The following is a 26,907-nucleotide window of genomic DNA, read 5'->3' as shown; positions in this document are numbered from 1 at the left end:
TATCTTGTACATCACGCTCTAACCCCTTGAGCCCCTAGCAGTTAATCAAAGAAAATCATAAAAAGGCAAAAGGCATATAAAGAAAGGTGGAAAAATCAAGGTTGGGGCACCTCATGTACCACGATTGCTCCCTCCTACACATTATAAACCCAAGTGTGGGCTTCCCTCTTGATAGCTTCCCTTGTACCCCAACATGTGACCCAAGGTTGCCCATTCCCATTCCTTCACCTATCTACCACATGCCACCACCTTTTGATGGATGTACCTTGACTATATTATCCCCTTTAGGAGCAAAAACCACCTAATAGGGTACTTGGCTAACCCCATTAGGAGTTCAGGAGACATTGGCACATCCTGAAGCCCATTATGGAAAGCCAAGCCATTATGAAGTCCCCACTTGTGGTCCATGATTAGGGAAGCTCATCCACTCGATTTCTCTAATGACTTATTCTATTGGAAGCCTAGGGGACGCACTGGATCTTATGCAAGATTGCAAATGGTTTCCATTTGGGGTCTGGTCTCCTTATATGAGGTCCTAATCCTCCAGAGGTCTACATTAGCACACATATAGAATGAGCATTGAGAGCCATGGGCCTCCACAGCAGCAGATTTCACTTCATGGATCCCCACAGCCATTCAGAGATTGCTCGTGGTTCACTTGTTGGTCGAGGAAGATGCACCTGATCAATCATGCCCAGCTGGCCCCAAATCTACACCATACACTTGGCAGATGATCCAAGACTTTTATGACGATGTGGCATCCCCTACATTATCATCCTAGCCCTTGAGGGCAACTTACAGGCATCCTCGATTTGTTTGGAGACCCATGAGGACACTTGTGTGCCCCCAAAGTCATTTGGAGCACCACAGGTTATTATAAGGGGTCAACCCCTTGTCTACTACTTTTGAGGGTCATATTCTTCATTGTGGCACCCATGGACCTCATTAGGCCTCTTAGAGGGCCCTACGACATGCATAGATTATTATTTGACCTCTTGAGAGGCTTACTTTTTCATTTGTGAGCTAGTTTGGTGGGCTTGTCACCAAAAGGTTGTATTATTAGCACATTATTTTATTTTTGGGGCTTATGTAGGCCAAGGAGGCTAATTCGAACTCCTTAAGTGTATATAAATACAAGTGAGGTGAGATCATTTCTTATCACGACTTTGGATTGGATCTCTCTCTTCTTTAGAGAATTTCACACTTTTTGTTGGAGGATGAATTGGAGCATTTATGGATGAATTTTGATGTATGGTTATTGGTTTATCTTCTCTTGGAGCTTCGTTATTGTCATTTGTGAATGGTTGGATATACTCTACTACATTGTAAGTACGAAATTGTTGATGTTATTCTTGTTACTTTGTCATATATGTTGGATGGAATTTTCGTTGTTTTAAGGCTAATTGTTGCATGCAAATTGTTGCTTAATATTGTGGGATTGTCTCTATCATAATAGTCTCTCCATGCATTGGCCCTTATAGCATGAGTGAAATCTCCTAGAGGTAAAATTTGACCTTGACAAGCTATTCCTCTTGTGCATTTGAAGTATAAAAGTTGCAAGATTGCTTTCACTTGACCTAGAGTGTTTGTAAAGTAATTTTGAGGCCTCCTTAACTGGTAACCAATAAATCTTACACACAATCAACATAGAAGGCACTGATCTAACAAGAGTGGTCACCAAAACTCATACTCTTTCACCTTCTCCCAAGTCTAGCCACATTGGGGTGCCTAAGGCATAAATTTCCCAGCAAGTTAGCCACTGAAAAATTTCAATCTCTTAGGGTCTCTTGCACTAGCCTCTCTTCTAGCCCTGTCCAGATTTGAAGACATTCTAACGGTGGAGTTGGGAGAAAAGCCAAGCCCTAGCTCTGAGACCAAAACTTGCCCTGCCATCCCCAAGGCTAACACTTCCCGGGTCAAAACAACATCATTAAGTCATCATTGATTATTTCATACTTTCCTCATATCCTGGACCGGGTCCACTTGGCCCCGTGTGGTCCCACTCCTTCAAAGGACTATTCTTCAAGAACCATCCCGGACACCAACTTTAACAAGGATTTAGGGTGCGGAAAATTCCTTTCAAAGTCTATTCTCATACACCTAACCCCCCAAAATCCTCCTTTCCTTAGAAGCACATGGTCCCTTGCTTAGAAAGCAAGCAATCCCCATTCTTCAAAACCTTCTCAGAAAGGGTCTGTCACTCATATCCATTGATTTATCACTCATTAGTGACTCCACACATATTGGGTCTCCTCCCATCTGTGAAAGTCCGTAAATAGAAGGGAGCCTTAGTTGAGGTAATAGTGGGCTAAGACTCCATTTATTGCCATTAGCCTAGAATTTTCCCTTTAGGGTTTCCCCCTTAGGTCCCCTACTAGTTTGAGCGGTAACATGTTCATCTGTAGGAGGTTCATCCTATTTTTCTGCAACATCATCATTATTATCCTTTGATGGAATGGGGAGATCTCAAGCCTTCCCAAGGGCAATATCTTCATCGAAGGTGACATCATGGCTAATTTCCACATCTCTTAGTCCAGACACATAGATTCTATATGCCTTTGAATTTTCACTGTATCCCACAAATATACCTTTCTTCCCATATGCTTATTTCTTATTTCTTTTCTCTTTAGTCACATGAAAATAGACGGGACAACCAAATATTCTAAAATGTGAAACATCAAGTTTCTTACCAGTGAAAACTTCTTTGAGTGTCTTCCATCATCCTTGTCTCCTCTTGAGTGCAACAAGCCAATAATTCATCGAAACTAGGAATCTTGTCATTGTTAAGAATGGTTGTGTTAAACACATCCCATGATCTTGGAAGACCTCCAAGTGCAATGAGAGTGAGCTCCTTGTCAGCAATAACTTCTCCAATAGATAGAAGGTCATTCTTGATTTGAGTGATCCTCATGAAGTAGGATTGGATAGACTCCCCTTTATCCATCTTGATGTCCTTCAACTTGTTCTTGAGAAAGAGGATTTGATTTGCATTGTTCACTTTGAACATCCCAACCAACTTATCATATATCTCCTTACATGTTCCTAAATCAGAAATATAAGCAACCAAACGCTTTTGAATGGAGCCTATAATAATTCTTTTAGCTTTGACCTCACTTTTCATGTATTTTGTCTTTGCAGCAGTAGGTGCATTTGAAGGAGGCTCCACCACTCTTCCCTTCACACAATCCATGGCATCATGTTCTTCCAAAGTCAAAGTCCAAAGTCATCTTCCATCCATAGAAGTTAGATTTGTCCTTGAGCTTATCCTCATATTTGAAGTAAGATGTAGAAGCCATTGAAGCTAGATCAATAGTCTTGACCAACAGATCTCTCTTAGTGATTGCTTTTCTCTCTCTTGCTTGGGCTTTGTCTTCACCTGTGATCTGAAACCATGTTAAAGACAGATAGCAATGGTATGTTGTATGCTTAGCACAATTACTTCAATTTTCCTTTAACAGCCCAATGACAATTCAATTTAGTTTTCTAATAGCAATCACATTAACCATTAATCACATTGATAATAACAATATATAGAACATGAAACAAAATACAAGAACAAGCCAAGACAAGAGGACACCAGATTTGGCCGATGCCAGGGAAAACCCGAATGTTGGGAAAACCCTTTCATCAAATCTTCTTATTATTATATCAAATGTTTTGCACCGAGAGAGAGTGCAAAAAGTCAAAATTGACTTGCCAATAGAAGATTAAAACAACCTTGTCAAAATGTTGCAATACTGTCCCAATCAACAGTGGTCAAATCAACCCTAACCAGAAAACCAAAGATGATCAACTCAATAGTCAAACTTCTCCTTTGAAGCTCAGTGGAAGGTAGTCAAACTCGGCCTCCAGCAGTGGTCAAAGTCAACCCAAAACAATCATAAAATCTACGGCCAAACTTAGTCAACCTGCGGTCAACACAAGTCAAAGTCCTCCTTTTACCTCGGTTCTTGTGCCCAAAAATGCGGCCTGCTAAGACAAAATCCACCCTGAAAATTGAAGACAAATTATGCCCAAAAAGTCAAAGTCAATGTTGGTCGACGCTGGTCAAACTGGAGAATTTTCTGAGATTTTCGGCCCTGCAATTCTGTCTTGTAATTCGACCTCCTTGTGCCACACATGGGAGAGAGAGAATGCCCAATGTTGTATGAACCAATGAGAGAAGGAGAGAGAATGTGTGAATGATGATGATGCCAAATGAGGTGAGAGGTCACTTGTATTTATACAAGTCATTGAGGGTGAAGAGTCATGTCCATTGGGCTTCATGAGCCTACATGATGATGTGGCTAACCTGAACAATTTACACGTGTGGGCATAAATTCAAAATCACACTTCTGCTTGTCCAAATGAGATGATCTTTATATCAATTTTGGTCCTCTCGAAAAGAGGAATTTAATGCAATCATCATCTCCATCAAATGAGTTGTCCCAAGGTGGAATTTGGCCCTAGTTGCCAATTTTAACATGTCTCCACTACCCGATTTTGTGGTTAGCCTTGTATCCTGGTCCCATGGTCTCTCCTTCACTGGCCACTAGCTTTAGGGTTGGCACTACATGGGAAATCCCAAATTTGGTTGCATGGTCCCAATTCCCGACACCATATATATTACTCCCTTCCATTCATTTTAGCCCCATTCATCTCTTTTCCCATCTAGGTCCACATATGTCCAGTGGGTCCACATAGGGTTAGCCTCCCCCTTCACTTGTACACATCTAGGGTCGAGCCTGGAACGATGCCTCGGAAGTTGATGCAACGAAAAAGAAAAGCAAAAGCATAATTTGGCCACTCTCAACAAGAAATGTACCACAAAATGCAAAAGATGGCCAAGACATACAAATTTAGCACATGGGCAAAAACAAAGCATGAGCTCTACCCCTTATCCATGGTCATCACCCTGGTTCCTATCAGCCCTAGATGAGCCCCCTCCATCATTAAGGAACCCATGATTGTCCCAACCCCTGGTGGGCGATGAATTTCCCCACCTTAAGGGGGTATTCATTGCTATATAATATACAACATCCTCTCATCCCCTAGAGCCCAGACCAATTATGAAGAAAAATCAATCAAAGGCAAAAGGCACATGAAGAAAGGTGGAAAAACAAAGGTCGAGGTAACTCATATACTACGATTTGCTCCCTCCTATATTCATATACCCAGGTGTGGGCTTCCCTTATTACAGCGACCCTTGTACCATGACATGTGGTCTGGATGATTCCCAGCACCACTCATTGATTGCTCGTGTTCCACCTTTTGGATGAGGATGATGCACCTGGTTCACCATGCCCAACCGGCTCCACACTTCCACCATACACTTGGCAGATGATTTGGGGTCCAGATGAGGGCTTATGTCATCATCCTAGCCCTTACAAATGGTTTACAAACATTTTCAATCCACTTGGAGACCCATGAGGATGTCCTTGTGCCCCCACACCCACTTGGGAGGACCACAAGGATTTGCTTGGAAAACAAGGGGCCAACCCCTTGTCCACTATGGTTGAGGTCCATTCTCACATCTTAGCATCCTCTAGACTTCATTACGCCTCCTCAAAGGCCCAACGACTCACTTTATTGATCATTGTACCCTCTTAGGAGGCTTATTATTATGTTATTGAGCTATCTTGGTGGGATTGTTACCAAGGGATGTTATTATTGCACATTATTTTATTATTTGGAGCTCAATTAGGCCAAATTAGGAAAATTGAACTCATTAGTAATTAAATACAAGTGAGGCGATTCATTTTATCATCATCACTTGGATTGAGATTTAGTAGCTCTTCAGAATTTCACATTCTCTTTTGGAGGACGAGTTTGGATGTTATGGCTGAATTTCGATGTTTGGATCTATTTCTCTTACCTTGGAGCTTCATTATTGGCATAACTTGATGATTGGATATACTCTCTTGTACATGTAAGTAATCTTTTCATGCTTATTCTTGTTATTTACTTTGTCACATGAATATTGCTACGATTTTTGCTATACTAGTATGAAACTTACTACTTTCCTATGCTAAATTGTGGAAATTTTGATCTTTTATAGTGTTGCATCATTGCATGGGCCATGTATGAATGGGTGAATGTTCCTAGAGATTATTTTTTTGAAATACATCTTGACAAGTCATCAATTATTGCATATTGAAGTATAAAGATCTCAAGTAGTTGCTCTCATGCCCTAATGCCATGCGAAGTTGCTTGAAGACCTCCTTGATTGGGTAAACATCTTCCAAACCATAAATTCTCCTGACTCCATCTCTCCCAAAGGATAAGGCACTGGTCCTTCCATAGGTGGTCACTTTAAACGCATATTTCTCTCACCTCTCCTTCTCTTTCTAGGCCTAACCTCCATAGGTCATCTAGGGCATCACTTATCTCACATTCTAGCCATCAAAAGACTTCAATCTCTTGTCCATTACTACACTAGGGTTTCCTTTAGAGGCCCTCCAAATTTCACGAAATTCTGACGGTGGGATCTCGAGATATTGCAAGCCCTAGCCCAAGGATCGTTTCTTGCCCTAGGTTTCCCTTGGCTAGTGACCTCATTTGGATCATTGTATTCTATCCTAAGAAGATTTGTCCATTGATCCTCTTCCCTTCCACAATTAGGTCAAGCCCCTCCTTGATTGATCAATTCCACTTCCTTGACCTAATTTTGGGTCCACTTGGTCTTGTGTGGTCCCACAACTTTACAACTCCAACTCCGCAAAGATCACATAAAGACCAAGTCTCCATAAGGATTTCTAGGCCTAGGAATCATCTTTACAAGATACATTCCCAAACCCTAGCCTCAAGAATCCTCTTAGCCCTTCCTAGAGAGCCTATCACCTTGCTTTCCAAGCAAGAAAGCCACACAATTGAGTCTCTCTTACAAATAGGCCTTGGGAATCACCCTTTATCCCCTCATTGACACATCCATCATTGTGATTTCTCTTACACCAAGTCTCCTCCCATCGGTGAAGGTCCGTCAAGAGCAAGGAGCCTTAGCTGAGGTGATTGTGGGCTATCGCACCATTGTTGCTATTGACCTAGTAGTTGCCCTTTCGGATCCCCTCCTCGAACCCCTGCTAGTTTGAACGGTAACACTCTCTAGAGTCATTTAATTTATTTTCTAGCAAAAATAAAAGAAGATTAATTAGCCAGAAATTAATCAAAAAATTAAAATGAGAGAAAAACAATTTCTCTCTAAGTGGAAAAATAAATTTTGGAGAAAAGTGACCTTCCCGAGGAAGATTAAATTTGAAGGACTCAATTCCAACAAGAAAAATACCTCAAATATTCATGGGTCTAGAAGAATTTAATTTTCTAAGGTCATCCATCAAAGGAAAAATCAAACTTTTGGACCATTGTGGTTAAGTCAAGGATCAATTTTCAAGGAAAAAAGGTTAGAAAAAATATTTTTTGGATCAGGATCAAGGCCTTCAACAACAAATTCGAATTTTTCTTCCAGATCTAGGGACAAGATTTAATTTTGGCATGGGTCAAGCAGCAACTAGCCGTTATTCTCCAGGATCAAGTCAAACTACCAATTTTTCCACTTGGAGGGTTCTCACACTCTCATTTTTCTATTTTGCAATAATAATATCAAAGTTTTGGGGGTTTATATTGCAATGGTGTTCCTTTTCTACTACTTGTGGTAATGTTATCCTGAATCGTGCTTTGATGCTCTACTGAATATAATTTCTTAAGTTATTATTTCATTTGCCAACAATTGGATTATCTATTTGCATAGGTACCTTGGATTAGATACTAGGTTTAGAAAAGCGTTCTAGCTCACTTGATCTAGCAGGTATCTCTAGATATTGAGGGTTTTAGCGTTTATCTAGCCCCTTGTGATCTAATAACTTCATTTCGAGTGTAGAGATCATCTGATATTCAGATCTTAGATGTGAGGGGAAGTCTTTGGTTGGACCAGCCAACTACCAAGGCAAGAGGCTTAAAAGCCCATTATTTTAAATCATCCAAGGCATATCTAACAATTTATATGTAGTGACTTGGCCATGGCTCTAAATTAAAATTATTTCTTCACTCAAATTATTTCAAATTTAATTCTGCAAATAAAGTTAGATCTTCTTATTAGAGCTTGTAATTTTTATTTGTGTGAATATTGTAAATAATTTTGCTAGCCCTTGTGATTATTTTTCATTGTATGTATAGCCATTTTAGGAGTTTATTTTTTCATTTTCTCGTGAGACGTCTAGGGTTTTGGAGCCCATTTCACAAGTTGGTTATTTTCAAATCTAGAAAGAAACCCATTTTCTAAAGGCCCTAGCCCTCACCCAGCCTAAATGGCTAGGATTTAGGACTAATATTGCAAACATTAAGAAGGCCACAAGCCCTACAAGGGGTTATTTCATTTGCAAATCAGGGTTTTAAGGGTTTGATCTTTAAATTTCATTTGCAAACGAATTTTGGTGGCTATAAATTCCATTTTTGGCATCAATTTGACATGTTTTGATTGCAGGATCATCATAAGTTGCTCATTTGTGCTAGCCGCAAGGATTGTGAGGCTAATAAGCTTAGTCGCAAGCCTTAAAGGCCATAAATCCCTAGTCACGGGCTTTGTTTGCTCCTTATAACCCTAACACAACCCTAGAAGGGCCATCTACCAAAATCCCATCACAATTGATTTTCTATACTAATATCCCAGTTTTGCAGGCCATAGTGAATTTTGGCTAGGGTTTGGTTATGATTTTCCATTGAAAATTACAATTGATTTGCGCACTATTTTTGTTGATTGCAGACCTATTTGTCACTTGAGAAAGGGGTTTTAAACTTTTTGTTTTGGCTAGGGTTTTCGTTCAGGCATCAAATCATCTCCTCTTACCTAGCCGCAGGCCTAGAGGCTCCCATAACCCTGGTCGCAGGGCATCTCTAGGGCTAATCCATAGTGTATATCAGATTGGAACTAATCTACTTGTGGTTGCAAGCCAGTGTTGCTTTGAGGGAAGGCTTAACACTGATTTGAGGTCTTTACATTCAGATTTGGGTGCTCATAGTGATGTACTAATCTTTGAGGGTAATCATCCACTAGACAATAGTAAAATTTATCTTATCTTATCTAGTTGTATCAATCATCTCTAATTTCATCCCATATATCATGCTTTTCACAAAACCACTTCACTACAAGACTAAGGATCATGCCAAATACAAGCTGGGATTTTAAAGGACCAAATAGTGCTACTCTATAGGTCCCCTAAATTCTACATACACCTAGATAATACACAAGAGATCGCTAGAGACAACTTCTTATACCTTCCAAATTCTCTTAGAACCAAATGAATCTGAAATTCTGCAACCAATTACCACACAAACCACATCTGCAATACTGAATGTGCTACTAAATCTCATTATGTGCCTAGTTGTCTCAATTCTATATCATGACATACCAAGCTACATTACAACTAAGAGCCTTCATCACTCACTTAACCACTAATGATACTCCATGAGATCAAATGGCAACCAACCCAAGGCAAACCTGATCCTTTTCTAAGTATCCTAAGATATAAAGGGAAACCAATTTTACCTCCAAGTTTGCTCCACAAATACATTTCCAAATACATTGCACTAAGAACTGAAACAAATACATTTCCAAGTGAAAAACTAGAAAAATAAGTGAAGTAAATTGTTCTTCCAATTTTTCTTATATTTTCTTCAAAAATAATCTGGCTTTACCAATGGAGATTCGGTTCACAACAGAGGTTTACAGATTATTAAGTTGTTCACCATGGTTCCATGCTTCTTGTGGTTTTCCCCACCCAAATGGTATGAGTTCCAAGTGGACGAGGCAATGGTGCAAGTCAATAACAAACTACCTATACTGAAAAGGATGTCCACTCTATGCAGTGCATCTACTTTGAGCCCATTTCAGGAAGCACCTCCAAAGAATTAGATAAATAATCTATCTACACAACTACTTGGCTTATTAGTTAATGTTGAATCTAATAACTATAATTAAGATAGGTATAGTTGATATACATAGTTGATGGCATAGTTCATACACATAGTTGATACGAAATGTGCCATGGGTAATTAATTTCTTTTATAGTCAACAACTTTAGACATTGGAAATTATATACATAGTTGATATGAAATGTGCCATATGTAATAAATTTCTTTTATACTCAACAACTTTAGAGATTGGAAATTATATACATAATTAAATAACCTACCTTTAAGAAAAATAAATCTGTATAGACAGAATTTCCAGCGAGTTGAGCTTGCACAACATCAGGCTTGTTAGGATCTGGACGACAATGCTTCAAAACCAATCCCAATACCTACAGCGTGCATGAAGAGGTTAGGCATTAAGATCAACACTAGTTTACTATGATAGAAATTTTCTTCGAAATGAAAAACAAATAGATAGCTAAGCATACAAATTAAACTTTTCGTTTAAACAACCTTTATATTATATCATGATAAAACCATCTATTCCAACAATTATTATAATTGAAAAAGCATCAAAAAGAATCTTAAAAACAATTAGTGTCCAAATCCCTTCACCAACCTCTCAAACACCTCAGACCCCTAATCATGTAAAAACTACTACTAAAAACAAGACACCATTGAGCACATTTATCAAAAATATGCAAAACGGGAATACCCCAAAAATTACAAGCACTTTTTTCCTTGGCCCATTAAAGAAGAAAAACAATGTTTCACCTTTTCCTTAAATGTTTTATGATTGTGTAGGTCCAACCCATAGTCAATCAAACTTAAAAGGAATGAAAATCTAAAAACTTAAAACCAACCCTAAAACACAAACATGGGTCTTATTTAATTTATTATTTTATTATGTTTGTCTCTACAAAGATGTCAAATTTTTGTATGCGTCTCTAATATAGTGTGTTAACACCCAAAATGAATTTCATCAAAATTCAATTAGGGTATTTAGCAGGGATGGTTCATGAGATACATTACAGAGAGAACTCATTGTTACATAACTCAACAGACTTGCCACATTATCGGAGGTTTTCTATTGCTAAAGGTTTGAGAATTGGACCAGTTTTTGGTAGGTATTTCACAATAGGTAATTCCAGAGGACATATCACCCTGACATCAATATATCAGACAGACCGGTTTCTTGGCATATTCTACGCTATTTATAGTACAGTCCTGCAGATCTATTTTAGCAAGTTTCACCTATGCATATAGTTGACATGCAGATTTTCATGTACCCATGGAAGGATGCAGATACTCAAATGAGGGCTCTCACTTTCTTGAGCTGGCTGACAACAAATTTGGGCACCCAATTCATAGTTCTCCAAAAGGGTACTTTAAGATTTTTAAAGTCCACAATCTTGTTCTTAATCTTATCTTTCTTGAAATATGATTTTAGATTTGGATAATGCTTTGGGACATGTGCATGTGGTTCTGTTTTGGTGGCATTCTGAGGTGCTCAAGGTCTTTGTTAAAGCTAGTCAAATCTGTTGGGAAATGTAACTAGGTTCGGTCTTTATAATATACTTGAAGAAGACATTTTATTGGTTAAAAGAAAATTGATTTTGTTATATGTCCCATTTGGTGTTATGAATAAAATATATTAAATATAAAATGATAATTGTAATAGTGATTAGTTAATTAGTAATTAGGTTGAAGAGGCATGTCTAAATGGGACATGATTTTCCATGAAGAGGCACCTGCCTAGTATATAAGCAGGCCCCTCATTCTCAATTGTATCATTCTTATTCATACATTTCAATATATATTCTTGTCTTCCAAGTTTTCTGGAGTATTTAATGTGAAGAACGAACTTTATTCATTCCATTTGGTTTCAGAGTCGTTCAAATTTCTGGCCGCTCAACTGTTGCACAGAGCCACGTTCTCCGATCCCAGCTTGTTCAATCCTCTGACCGCTCAACTGTTGCACAGAGCCACGTTCTCTGAACCCGGCCTTTGGCCACTAGTATTCGTCAACCTTGTTGCCTTTGAAGCGTTTTGCTACAAAAGTTTGGAGTTTCTCCATTTTGCCATTAGGCCCTTGGCCATTTAAAAAATAATCGAAAAAAATAAAAATAAAAGAATATATATAGAGAGAGAATTTAAATATATATATTTAAAAAAAATTATTTAAAAAAATCAAAAAAAAAGAGAGGAAAAAAGAGATATAAAAAGCTATACACATTAAAAACAAAAAGTTATATAAAGTTAAATATTAAAACAAAAAAATTATATATGAAAATGGGAAAATTTTAGAATCAAAATCAAAATATAAAATATAAATAAATATTAAAAGCAAATTAAAAAAAAATATAAAAAATAATAATAAATAAGATGAAAACAAACAAAAAAAGAATTTGTTGTCGTCCAACAGCAGGTTGTGGCAAGCAGCCACCATCCCTACTATCTATCCCCGCAATCACCACTCTGATTGATACCCCGCCCCATACCGCTCTCTTTAACAATGTCTTTTTCCCACCTGTGATCTGCAACACTAGCCACAACCAGCAAACTGTCATTTCAAATAACTCAGCGATTGAATTATATTATTGTCGTTCGTACAACAATAACGGCCAGGCAGGTATTTTTTATTGCTCTTCTTTGCTGCTGCAAAATTAAATTACAGCACTGCGTCTGTACAGCTGTACCACCAATCCATCCGTTGTGCCCTTGTGGTACAGTCAAACCTTTTTACCATCATCTGGTATATTATATTAATATGAAAAGCTCTGAAACCGGATTCGCTCTTAGAGGGCCATGTGTCCGAATCCTACGAATCTGGTACAATTCGACCTAAATCGTGTCTGGATTTCATGACACGTCGTGTCCGATTGGGACATGATCGAATCCGGATCAAGTCCCAAAATTCGGACACGATTCCGGATTTCTGGGACCCGCACGGCCAATAAAGGGCAGAAATGACTCTTTTTTCCCTCATTTGACGTCATTTCTTTTGCAATAGTTGAGCTATGGGTTTGGTGTGAGGAGTTTGGAGGAAGGAGCCAAGGGTTTGGAGTGTTTTCAAGGAGATTCAAGCAACAGTAAGTGCATTTCCTCTCTATTTTTTTGCATTTGTATTACAGCAGTTTGTATATGGATTTCTTTTACAAATTTGTGCATGTTTTGTTTTTTTTTTTACAGTATTCATGGCTCAATCAAGGGCAGCAGGTAGGGGGCAAAGGAAGGGGAAGAATGTCCCCATTGGAGATTCCCCTCCTCCCCCAATATCATCAGAGTCTGCTGCAAGTAATGTTGAAGGAAGACTTCCTCCTAAAGGTAACATTGAGAAATATCCCTTGTGGAAATATGTCACAAGAGAGGATGGGCTAGGCAGCAAGGAGAAGGGAGGAGGCAATGTGAATTGGAGATGCAACTTTTGCCACAATACTTTCACAAGCACATATTACCATGTGAAAGGCCATCTGTTGGCTTTACCAAGTTGTGGAGTTGGAGCTTGTACACAAGTTTCTTTACAAAAGAAGAAAGAAATGGAAAAAGAGTTCACTATTGGTATGGCAAATGTCGCTGCAAAATCAAAAAAAACCAAAAATGATGACCCCCTTCCATTTTTTAGGAAAGGCACCACCAAATTTCCATTTGAGAGTTCTATTGGGGGACAAGCAACAAAAAGAAAGGCAATTTCACTTGCTTCAATGGACAAGATTTTTCAAAAAGAGAAACGGGAAGAGCTTGATCTCACCATTGCCTTTTTTCTATCAAAACTTCATATCCTTTAATGTTGCACGCTCACCTCTATTTATTGAGATGTGTCGAGCTCTAACTCACGGGTCTCCATCATGGTACGTGCCTCCTAATTCAGAGAAGCTTAGAACTACATTGTTGATCAAGGCAAAAAAAGAGGTGCAAAAAATGCTTGAGCCTATTATAGCATCATGACCAACATCTGGGGTTAGCATTGTTTCTGATGGATGGACAAATCCAACACGACACCCACTCATCAACTTCATATTGTCTTCCTTGAATGGTCCAATTTTCTTGAAAACAGTTGATGCAATTGGAGAATACAAGGATGCACAATTTATGGGTGAGTTGTTTATTAAAGTTATTGAAGATGTAGGTGTTGATTCTTGTGTGCAAATCATTATAGATAATGCACATGTTTGCAAGGCAGTTGGCATGATTGTGGAAGCTAAATATCCACAAGTGTTTTGGACACCTTGAATTGTCCATTCACTAAACTTAGCACTGAAATCCATTGCTTCTGATGTGCTTTGGATTGGTAACATTATTAAGGATGCATGGCATATCTGTAACTTTGTGCAAAATCATACAAATGCCCTCACTATCTACAAGAAGTATAACAATCTATCATTGTTGAAAATTGTTGACACACAGTTTGCCTCTTCATTCATCATGTTGAAGAGGTTGAGGGAGGTCAAGACCGCTCTTGGGGCCATGGTTATGTCAGAGTTTTGGTCTTTTTGGAGAAACACAGATCGACTAGCCTCTAAAAGAGTGGACACAATGCTAGATGATGCTTGGTTGGAGAGGGTAGATCTAATTATTCAGATCATGGACCCTATCATTTCTTTGCTTCGATTTGCAGATACAGACAAACCCATCCTAGGAGAGGTTTGTGAGGGATGGGATTCCATGATTGAGTCTGTGAGGAGCATTATTCTACAGAGTGAGTGCCCCGAGTATGAGACATCACCAGAGGCCTTTTGTGGTACTATATAGGATATTCTTGTCAGCAGATGGGACAAGAATTACACACCTTTACATTGTTTGGCTCACTCATTGAACCCAAAATACTACAACCATGAGTGGGTAAATGGTGGACCTTCCCGCAAATTCCCTCCTCACATGGATGGTGAAATCTCAAAGGCGAGGAAAGATGCATTCAGGCAGGTTTTTCAAGATAGAGCATTGCTTGATGAGGTGGAGGATGCCTTTGCAGAGTTTTCCACTGGCACTGGTCGATTTGCAGGATATGATGTGATTAGAGACAGGGGGTCTAAGAAGCCCTATTCTTGGTGGGCAAATCATGGGGCAACAAGCCCTCCTCTACAGCAGTTATCCATGAGGCTCCTCTCTCAAGTAACTTCATCCTCTTGTTGCGGGAGGAATTGGAGCACATATTGGAATTTGTATAGTGTTAAGAAGAGCAGGCTTGAGAAGTCCAAGGCAAAGACAATGGTGTATATGCACACCAACCTTCGTCTTATTTACAGGTAGAGGGAAGAGAGGTTGAAGGGAAAGACAAGATGTGGGATGTCTTTCCTGATGATATGGGTCTGGACAACAATGTTGAGTTGGCATTGGCCAACATGGATGTCAATGATCCAGTGCTAGAGCCTGTTAGATTTGATGATGGTGATATTGTAGAGGGGTCATCCTCCACTCCAGCAGATGCAGAGACAACTTTGGATACAAGGGAGGAGGAGGATGCAAAGGAGAGCAGTGGTGACCATGATGATGAGGACAGTGATGTTGATTCTGATGATGACTCTGAAGATTGATGACTCATGAATCATGGGCTACCTACTGCCTTGAGACTTGTATACCTGTAGTTGTTTTGTATTTTCTATTTCTATTTGTCATTGGCATTGCACTACCTATGTAACACATTTTGATTTTGATGACTTAGTGAGAAAACTACAGTTGTCAGTGTCTTTATCTTACTATCTTGTCTTTCTCCTATTGGATCATTGATGAATTGAATATGTATTATGATTTATCATTTATGAATTTAGAATATATGACTCATTGATTTATCATTTATGTGACATGTATTTGAATTTTGTATGTACTATGCATGCTATAATGTTACTAACTTACTTTGTAAACAGTAAAACTTACATCTAGATGAAGATCTATGTTTGAAATCAAAGAATTTGTATCATTAATGAAAATTTGTATAAGAAATATCTAATTTTTAATATATATATATAACGTGTCCTAACATGTCCTGTTACGGGTGGTCAACATATCCGAATCCGACACTCAAATCCCCATATCCGACGAATCCCTAATCCCCGTGTCAGGTTACTTGGATGAAAAGTAACGAATTTTCATACAATCTAAGGGAAACAAAAAAAAAAAATCGATATTATTTAAATTGCTATAAGATTTGATTAGTTTTAATTTAAGTTATAAGAAGTAAATACTGCAACAAGATAAACGGTAGCTACAGCCAAGATAACAGGTGGGATTTGCAAAAATAATAATTCAAGTAATACATATTAAATTGGGGTTATTATAAAGTAAAAAAGAATATTCAGATTTTAAAAAGAAATTGATGAATTAAAAGACGAAGGAATGGAAACAATCATTTTTCAAGAAAAGTCAAAAGTTAGCTTTGAGGATTTTTTTTGGAGTTAATTAAAATAATTTTTATATTATGTGAGGTGATAAAAGAAATTTTGAGGTTTTTATTAAAAAGGGAAAGTGATATACCTCACTTTATAAAGCCAAATACATCAAAGTAAACAAAAGAGTATACTTTTAACTTTAAAAGTCATATAAGTCGGATAAAAGGAAGTTCCTTTTAAAAAATAAAAAATAAAAAATGAAAATTAATATAGGAATAAATAAAAAAAGAAGTGGGTTATTGAAGATAATTATAAAGGTAGTAAAAAGAGAATATATTGCTATATTCTCAAAGCCCATATAAGAAGAAAAGGAAGCAGTGAAGATGAGTTCTACAAAACAATCATTATTTTGGACTAAATGTTTGTTTTGTATAACATACATTGAATATCCATGGATTCATAAAAATTGTGAATTATGTTGTCCAACATGTGGAAAATTATTTAATGCGGAAGAATGTCAAGATGATGTACTAATGCAAATGACAGAACGAGAGGAAAAACTTGCAAAACTGGAACAAAAATTAACAGAAAAAGACGAGGAAATTTTGCGTCTAAGGGACCATAGCCAAAAATTATATGTGAAGGTCAACAAGTCCCAAGAACGAAAGAAAAAATTAGAAGAAAAGGGATGTGTCGAGAAGAAAGAAGAAAATTTGCGCTTAAAAGACTTGAACCAAAGGTTATTGGAACAAATCAAAGATCTAAAAGATGAGAAGCTTAAAAGTCAAGACATTGAAAATAAGGTTGATGAATCAAAAACCAAAGAACTCTTACGTCTGAGAAACCATAATCAAAGTCTACTCACTCAAATTAAGAAACTTAAGGATGATAAGCAATCATTAAAAAACAAGTTAGAAGAATTACTCACGAAAGAAGTATCAAAGTCTTTAGACGTAATAGTCCAAGTCGAAGAAAAGGAAACAAACACAGATCCCATTAATCTCACAATTCAGACAAATCCAAACCCAACTAAAGTAAGGACGTACTCAGAAGTTGTAGTTCAAACGATGAAAAACCCAGGTGAAGATTTTGTAACCAACTCGACGACATCAGAACCTGAAGTAAGTCTCAATCTTGCCACACACATGATAAGGGAAAGACAAACTCCTTATCTACATCTGAATCACAAAAGCAGACATTCCAATCAACTTGCATATATGTATCTCTCAAAACAAAAACAACAAACTTATGTTCCAAAGATTGCTAATGTCAGTACAATTCAATCTTGTGATAACAATTCACACGAAGTATCCAGTAACCACAAGATTCCACAAAAGATTAATTTAGGATGGTCTGATTCCTTCTCAGTGCGACAATTTTATATATCACTCCAAGGATCATATCAACTTGTATCGACAAAGATGATTGTCCCGAGACGAGAAGACATTCGTAACAGAAAAAAAGATCAAGCCTTTCTTCAATAAGCTTTGAGGACAAACCTTTTTGAAGAAGAAGACAATGTTATGAATAAAATATATTAAATATAAAATGATAATTGTAATAGTGATTAGTTAATTAGTAATTAGGTTGAAGAGGCATGTCTAAATGGGACATGACTTTCCATGAAGAGGCACCTGCCTAGTATATAAGCAAGCCCCTCATTCTCAATTGTGTCATTCTTATTCATACATTTCAATATATATTCTTGTATCTCAATGGAGATCTTTATATTCCAAGTCCTCTGGAGTATTTAACGTGAAGAATGAACTTTGTTCATTCCATTTGGACATTTGAAAGAAAAAGAAATTTGAATTTTTGAAATTGTATTTAGTTATCCAAGTGGCCAAGTCAGCCCTCCTAGATGACAGGTTGGCCCAACTTGAAAAGACATGACTTTTCGCATGGACAGATCACTATATATTGCCATAAGGACTCCTCCATTTATCAACAAGCTCATGGACCTTCTGCAGTAAATTTGGATCTCTGTGGCAAGAAGAAATTTTGATGTCTTTCTTTGTGGAATTCAGATGTCTCTTCTCTGTAAAATTCGGGCTCTCTGTGGTGTACTTCTGTGATGAAATTTGGGCTCTCTGTGGTGTACTTTTGCGATGGAATTTGGTCTCTCTGTGATGCATCTCTGTGACAATATGCAAACTCCTGTGGTGACCTAAGCATGAGGTTATGGACATATATGTGGACAGACATATGAAGAACTTTATAAAGGAAAATGTTGTTTGGTGGAGGGTTGACTTGGCACTTGGATACTGGTTGTATTGACTTGGATTTTCTATGACTCTATAAGGAAAGGATTGATGGGTTCCCCCCTTGGTGGGGCATTGACCTGGCTTGGAGCCTAATCTCTGGTGTCTCTTGTTTTATTCTATTAAATTCTAATGGTAATTACTTAATGAAGAAGATTAATAAATCAAGAAGAACCTTAATAGTAATCACAAGTAATTATCATATTAAATAATTCACCATTTACACTGGAATTCTAACATGGTATCAGAGTTGTGGTAAGCGAGCTAGTTTCGAACGCTATGATTATGCCGAGGTCTGCAAGATAGTCTAAGGTTTGTAAGATTATTCTGAGGTCTGATCCAAAGTTCAAACTCCTCTATATGAAGGCATGAGTCACTTAAGCTATTCTATACATATTAAGTTTACGACTTAAATTCATTTTGGTTCAAGAATTGTCAAGAAATCCAAGACGTTATTCTTCATTTCTGTGGAGATAAAAGTCAATTTGGATTTAAAGGAGAAATAGTCTAAATCTCTGTGACATTTAATATTTTTCTAAGACAATCTTTTCTATGGCATCTAAGTTTAGAGTGACACTTTTTCTAAGAATAATTTGAGCTAAGAAGAGTAGAGGAAAGCATTTGAACTTCTTATCAATCCATTGTTCACTCACTGCATTACGAAGGACAGCAGTTTGTGACATATACTAAGGTCACAGTAGTCTATCTCCGTAACACAAATAGTTATGCTACCGAGACTTCCTTTATATACATAAAAGGAGTATAAATGTGCAAAGAATAATTCTATGGTTTGTACCTCTGGGAAAAAGTGCAAGATTCCACTCTTTGTCAACTTGGGTAAGGTTTTGTAATACTAAGACTAATCCGAATTGGATCCTTAAACATTTCTCATGACTGTTTCAAAATTATGTCAGATCAAATCTTATGAATAACAAGTATCAAAAATGACCTCTGTACAATGGCAATTGTGGCCAGCACGGAACAACGAGGACCCTCGGTCAAAGCGCGCTGACCGTTGGCCCATGGAGACCGCGCATGGACGTAAATTGGCAATCGGAAGCCCAGATCCAGAAACAGAGGCAAAGCGCTAATCGCGTATCGCAAGACAAAACCCTTAGAGAAGGAAAGCCCCGAACGGTCGGTCACGAGGGAAAACAGGAAACCATGTGGAAAACGTCAGAAGGCGGGTCCCGCGCCCAAAACTGACAGGATATCACGTGCACTTCGAGCAGTAAGCGGATTTGGCCGAGTTCAGCACGATGCCATACACCAGGCGATGCGTGTCCGGCGGATGAGAGAGAAAACCACTTACATCACGTGAGCAACAGTGGAGCAACTTACCCGCGCAATATAGACGGAGACCGTAGGATCTGGAGGCTCCAGATCAACGACGAAGAATTAACCCGATGGATGACCGGATTCGACGGGAAAATAGACTGAGGCACATAAAGATTTGAGGTCCGGCATGACCGATGAGCTGGCAGAAGGATCAGTTTCGCGGGCAAATCCTGGAGTAACGGAAATAACGACCGTTCAAAAGAAAACTGACACTCAGTCCGTAAGGCGACAAGTGGCCACCTCTCTGTGCAGCGTTACACAGCGATGACGACGCAGAGCAAGGGAATTCTAGCGGACAGAGGCAGGCAATCCAGAGAGCTCGAAAGAGGAAACGAACAGTCAAGGGGTAGATTGGCTTTAAGCCACGAATAGACAAAGAACAGGAAAGAAACAGAAGTAGAGAAAGAAACGAATTGCAGAGAACAGCCTACAGAGCAAAGGCAGCATCGAGCAGACAAAGACAGAGAGTCCGAGAGTCTGTGAACTCTAGAGAGGGCTTGAGAGGTTCAAGCAACTCCTCTGTGTATACTTATCCGGTATTGAGTACCAAATTGGGCTCATACCATTGAGACCAGTTGAGGTCGAGATCCAGTAAGGGGAAGCCTGTGTACTCTAGAGGCTTGGGGAATCCAAGTACCACCCTACTGATCATCATCTATTAAGTGAGACTCAAATTGAGCTCCTTATTGTAAAATCTTTGCTTTAAGACACAATAGAAAAGGCCATCACTGAAGGCTGGACTAGGAGACGTAGCCCAGGAGGATTGGGTGAACTCCTTATTAAATTTGTTGTGTTTTTATATTTGCTTATTGTGTTTCTCTTACTGTTTCAAGTGTCTGTGTATTTCGCAATCTTATCGATCCGTTGCTTAAAATAACATAGACACACCCCAGCACATGGGTCTGTAATACCTTCATTAATTAACTAAGATCATTCACGAGTGATTTCAGATCAAGTGGTATCAGAGCTCCTAGGTTGTTTAAGGTTAGACAAGCTTGTGCTGGATTTTGCTGTTGAATGCTAACTAGATCAAAGCTTAAATTAGGAGAAGGAGAGCTGGTAAAAAATAACCCGGAGATTGAAAAAGTCTATCCTCCGAAGAAAATTGTTGAAATTTGGTACCGGAGGATAGGTGGTTCCCAGAGGCTTTGATCTTTGGCCTAGGGAAAAGTGTCCAAAAGAATTTAATTTTTCTCCTAAAGTGACTTTATAATTTTTATAAAGTCAAATCTAATTTAAAAGTGACTTTAAGTGATAAAGTTACTAAAGTCTAATTTTAAAGTGACTTTAATAAAGTCAATGTAAAATTAGAAAGGAAAAGTGACTTTGGACATAAATGACTAAGTGGGTCTTTATTAAAGTGGGGTGAATTAAAAAAATAGAAAGTGAGATTTAAATGAGCATTTAATCTCAGCCCTAGATCTCAATCTATTTCAGCCATTGGATTTAGGGATTCCCCAAAAGTCACTTAGGGTTAGATTAAAGGAGGGAAAGGAGGAAAAGGTCATTAATTCTTTCATGAGCAGATTGAGAGAAGGAGAGCAAGAGAGCAAGGGAGATCTCTGGACAGTGAAGAGAAGGAGACAGCAGCTTGGCACACATTCCAAGGCAGTGTTTCAGCAAGTCCATACAGCTGAGTTAGCACACAGTGAAAGGCAGATTTTGGGCACGATTTTCTAGAAAGGTCGTACAGCAGTTTTGGTTCAGATTCCAAGGAGGTCGTACAGCAAGTTAGCACAGAAATCAAGGAGCAGAAAATCTGAAGTTTGCTGGCACGTTTTTCAAGGGAGGCCGTACAGCAAGTGGTTGTACCTTGGCATGCTTTTCTAGGCAGCAATTCGTACTGTTGTTTTTTTCTACACAAAAATTGAGGAAAACCGTACAGCATCATTTATGGCAGCTTGCACGCTTTTCTAGGCAGTCTGAACAGCAGCATTTAAGGCTGAAATTTGGGCACAAAAATCAAGGAGGTCGTATAGCATTTATTGCTGTTCTGTTTTGCTGTTTGCAAGTTTTTTCCAGTTGGCTGTGAGGCACGGAAAATGAGATAAGTTGTAAAAGTTTGCTTGCTGATTTTTTGTTGAATATTTCTCTCACTGTAAAAAGCATTTTCCAGAAATAAGAAGGAGCTTTCGAACTAGTTTTCCCCAAGAGTTGTAGGGGGTTTTTCCAGGGTCACCTTGACCAAAAATCACTGTGTTTAAATGTGTTGAATGGTTTTCTGTATGTGCTGATATTTATTTCTATGTTTTCAGCATTCTGTAATATTTCCAGAATTTGTGTTTTCAGCAAAATTTATTTTCCAGTTATTGAATGTATGGATATGGGAAAGGGCATTTAACTATTTTGGAGAAATAAGGTGAAACTGAAAACCGGGGTGGGAAATGAGAAATTTCTACATGGTATCAGAGCTTGAGTGCTAAAGTGCAGTTTGGGACAGCAAGGAGGAAAATTACAGCCTGCTGATTTTTCACTCAGAAAATTCCAGCAAGCTGATTTTTCACAAACAACAGTTTTATCTTTACTACAGCAGTGCTATTTTTCAGTTTTAGGACAGCAGGATATCATTGGGATTGAGGGTGGAGGATAGGTTGGATGGGCATACCAATTACTGCGTTTGGAAGGAGAGAACGCAGAGTATTTTTTGAAGAGGCAGAAGTCTGGGACATTATGGTGCATACCACACAGAACCCTGTTGTTGTGCCCACTGATGCTACTCAGTTGGCTGCTTATAATAAAAAGAACAACAAGGGTAAGAGACTGATTCTAGACGGAGTCAAAGACCATTGCATTCCTCATGTGATAGGAAAGAGAAATGCCCATGAGATGTGGACAGTATTGTCCAATCTCTATCAGAGTACCAATGAAAACCGGAAAATGGTCCTGAAAGAGAAGCTGAAGACCATTAAGATGGGTAATGATAGTGCAACTGGATATCTCACAAAGATTACTAATGTGAGAGATGAGTTGGCAGCAGTTGGAGAGGTCATTCCACCCACTGAGTTGGTGCAGATTGCAGTGAATGGCCTCCCTCGTTCATGGATGAACTTTGCTGATGGGGTTTGTGCACGTGAGACCCTTCCCACATGGGAGAGGTTTTGGGATGATTGCATTCAGACAGAGATCAGAAAATGTCAGCTTGGGACAGCCAAGCCAGTTGAGCAGGATGAGGATGTAGCACTGTTGGCAGGAGGCAAGAAAGGCAAAGGGAAGAAGCAGGCTTCCACAAGCAATGGTGGGGGCAAAGGCAAAGGTAAAGGTAAACAGGGTAACGCACAGAAGGATTATTCCAAGGTGAAGTGTTGAAATTGTCAAAAGATGGGACACTATGCAGTTGTGTGTCCGGAGAAGAAGAAGAAGAAGAAGGGGAAGAACCAGAGCTTGGCAGCTTCAGCAGAGGTTGAGGACTTTGCAGATCGTTTTGACCGAGAGTTTGGGTTCACTGCGTGTGAGTCCTCTAGTGCAAGATCACCTGCCACACAGGTTCAGAGGGAGCATGCTTTTCCCTTGATTAGCGGAGCATCTTCGGGTATCTGGTATGTGGACAATGGGGCTTCACGTCACATGACAGGAGTCCGTGAGTACTTTTCAGAGCTTTCAGGGAGTGGCACTGATATAGAGGTAGTACTCGGTGATGACAGGTTGTTAAAGCAGTCGGTGTGGGGACACTGACATTTCAGAGGGAGTCCAAACCTCCCTTGAAGGTGTCAGATGTTCTTTATGTGCCAGGGATGAGGAAGAACCTTGTATCCGTCTCAAGCTTTGGAGGACAGAGGATATGAGGTACTGTTCAGGGGAGGACAGGTGTTGATGTATCCCAGGGGCACTCCAGTTGATTCAGCTAGAGTGATAGGTGTACGCCATGCAAAGGTGTACAAGTTTGCATTCCAACCCCTTTTGGCATTGAGCAGTAGTACCGACAGCAGAGCTAGCAGTTCTGAGCTGTGTGAGATTTGGCACCGCAGGATGGGGCATATGTATCATGGAGCCTTGAGGACCTTGCGGGAGATCACTACAGGTGTGCCAGATTTCAGTACTGATCACTTTGATACTTGCAGAGGATGTGCGATGGGCAAGTTTGCCAAATCCCCTTTTCCCAGCAGTGACAGCAGAGCGACTGGGATATTTGATTTGATTCATTCCGATGTGAGCGGTCGGATGTCTCATGTTTCCTTGAGTGGATATGAGTACTATGTTTTATTCATTGATGATCACTCCAGGAGGACCTGGATTTATTTCTTGAATACCAAGAGTGAGGTCTTCAAGCGGTTTCAGGAGTTTAGAGCTCTTGTGGAGACACAAACAGGTCGGAAGATCAAGTCCCTGAGGTCGGACAATGGGGAGAGTACACCCTTGGAGAGTTTGTTGACTATTGTGCGGAGGCAGGCATTAGGAGGGAGTTCACTATTCCTTACAACCCCCAGCAGAACGGGGTTGCAGAGAGGAAGAACAGATCCATCGGAGGGGTTTCCAAAGCCATGTTACATGATCAGGGATTGCCATTGTTTTTGTGGGCAGAGGCCTGCAACACAGCTGTTTATTTGCAAAACAGGAGTCCGCATCGTGCCTTGGGGCACATGACTCCGAAGGAGGCTTTTTCTGGGAAGAACCCTGATATTGGTCATCTTCGTATCTTTGGATGCATTACATACTCCTACATACCCAAGGAGAAGAGGACCAAACTAGAGCCCACCACAGAGAAGGGTATCTTTGTGGGCTACAGTGAGACCTCAAAGGCCTTTCGGATTTACATTCCTGCACAGAGGAAAGTTGTTATCAGGCGGGATGTGAAGTTCAAGGAGGACAGGGCTTTTAGGAGGTCACGGGAGTTAGAGTATCTGGATCAGCCAGACCCTCAGCAGCAGTTGAGTCAGTCGCAGGGATCCAGTGGGCAGGGATCAGGAGGATCTGGAGGTACATCTATGACGATGTCAGGTCCGTCAGTGAGCAGTGGCTCGCCGAGTCAGAGGGGTGGTGCTCCGAGCAGCATGCAGAGAAGTCCACAGAGCAGTTCACTAGGGAGTCCACTGATGGACAGTTCACACGGTACCCCAGCTTCTACAGGTTCAGGTGCAGGCAGGAGGACAGTAGACAGACAGTCAGGAGTTCAGGCTCCTGATGATGATGAGGAGGAGGAGTTTCATTCTCCAATGGGAGAAGTATGCTCAGGGAAGAGGAAGCCCAAGTGGCTTCAGGACACCTTGAGAGATGCCACATCTGTTGTTGAGCCTAAGAGGCCCGTCAAAGAGAGTAGACCACCTGAGAGGTTTTGTAGCTATATGGCAACGGCTACTAGCATCCTTGACTCTGAGCCTTCTAGCTATGAGGAGGCAGCTAGCCAGTAGGTCTGGAGAGAGGCCATGCAGGAGGAGTATTCTTCTATCATGAAGAATGATGTTTGGGAGGTGGTGCCGAGGCTTGAGGGCAAATCCGTGGTTACTTCCAGATGGCTTTACAAGGTAAAGCATGCTGCAGATGGCAGCATTGAGAAATTCAAAGCGAGGTTTGTGGCTAGAGGGTTCTCCCAGGTAGAGGGAGTTGATTATGAGGAGACCTTCGCTCCTGTGGCTCGATATACTTCAATCCGCTCCATTATATCAATAGCAACAAAGATGGGTTGGAAGATCCACCAGATGGATGTGAAGACTGCATTTCTCAATGGCTTCATACAGGAGGAGGTGTACATTGAGAATCCACAGGGCTTTGAGGTGCATGGGAAGGAGTCCCATGTGTGCAGACTGAAGAAGGCCCTTTATGGCCTGAAGCAAGCTCCCAGAGCTTGGTACTCCAAGATAGATACATACTTGCAGGGGATAGGTTTCACAAAGAGTGAGGCAGATCCAAACCTTTACTATATTGTGATAGGTGAGGAGCCTCTCATTCTGGTGCTGTATGTGGATGACTTGGTCATTACAGGTACAGAGAGACTCATAGAGCACTGCAAGAGAGATCTTGCGGCGGAGTTTGAGATGAAGGACATCGGCTTGATGCATTACTTTTTAGGTTTGGAGGTGTGGTAGGAGGAGGGGCATTTCTTCCTGGGGCAGGGGAAGTATATTGTGGACATCCTTGGCAGATTCCACATGGAGGATAGTAAACCCATGTCGACATCGATGATCACCAACTGGAAGAAGCTTCATGCTTCAGATTCCGAGTTGGTGGATCCCACATTGTACAGGCAGCTGATTGGTTCCTTGATGTATTTGGTCAACACTAGACCAGATATTTGTTTTGCAGTCAACACGATGAGTCAGTTTATGTGTGAGCCTAAGAAGGTTCACTGGGTGGCTGCAAAACACATTTTGCGGTACTTGCAGGGGAGAGTGGATTATGGTCTGGACTACAGGCAAGGGGATGGAGTGAGATTGGTCGGTTATACTGATTCTGATTGGGCAGGTTGTGCTTCTGATAGGAAGAGCACTTCAGGGTGCTGTTTTGGGTTGGGTTCGGCAGTAGTGTCATGGTTCAACCAGAAGCAGCAGTCATTAGCATTGAGTTCAGCGGAAGCAGAGTATATGGCAGCCAGTCTAGCTAGTTGTGAGGCCATCTGGCTTCGCAAAATGTTGATTGGCTTATTTGGTCAGCCGTAGAGACCTTCAGTGATTTACTGTGATAATCAGAGTTGCATTAAACTCACGGAGAATCCAGTATTTCATGACAGGTCAAAGCATATCGGGATCAAATATCATTTCATCAGAGACTATGTTCAGAAGGGAGCTGTGAAGCTTGAGTATATTCCCACTGATGAGCAGGTTGCAGATATTCTTACCAAAGCCTTACCACGGGGCAAGCATGTCTACTTCAGAGACAAGATAGATGTGGTGAGGAACACCTTCCTCGGTAAGAGGGAGTGTTGAAATTTGGTACCGAAGGACAGGTGGTTCCCTAAGGCTTTGATCTTTGGCCTAGGAAAAAGTGTCCAAAAGAATTTAATTTTTCTCCTAAAGTAAATCTAATTTAAAAGTGACTTTAAGTGATAAAGTTACTAAAGTCTAATTTTAAAGTGACTTTAATAAAGTCAATGTAAAATTAGAAAGGAAAAGTGACTTTGGACATAAATGACTAAGTGGGTCTTTATTAAAGTGGGGTGAATTAAAAAA

At 39.8% G+C, this 26,907-nt stretch overlaps 1 protein-coding gene across 1 annotated transcript in view; it reads right to left on the bottom strand.

The window, feature by feature from the left end:
• The window catches only part of LOC149248618 (oligoribonuclease-like), a 189,467-nt gene that overhangs the window by 71,189 nt on the left and 91,371 nt on the right, over positions 1–26,907 (bottom strand). Inside the window, exon 5 of the mRNA XM_089458473.1 lies at positions 10,164–10,271. Coding sequence (XP_089314599.1) covers positions 10,164–10,271 — 108 coding nt within the window. The remainder of the gene's footprint in view (positions 1–10,163; positions 10,272–26,907) is intronic.

The sequence above is a fragment of the Pinus tabuliformis genome, chromosome 7, assembly GCF_031772625.1.
Source record: "Pinus tabuliformis cultivar Carrire ecotype Pingquan chromosome 7, CPIR1, whole genome shotgun sequence".
NCBI lineage: Eukaryota > Viridiplantae > Streptophyta > Pinopsida > Pinales > Pinaceae > Pinus > Pinus tabuliformis.
This window is presented reverse-complemented; position numbering and strand designations above follow the sequence as displayed.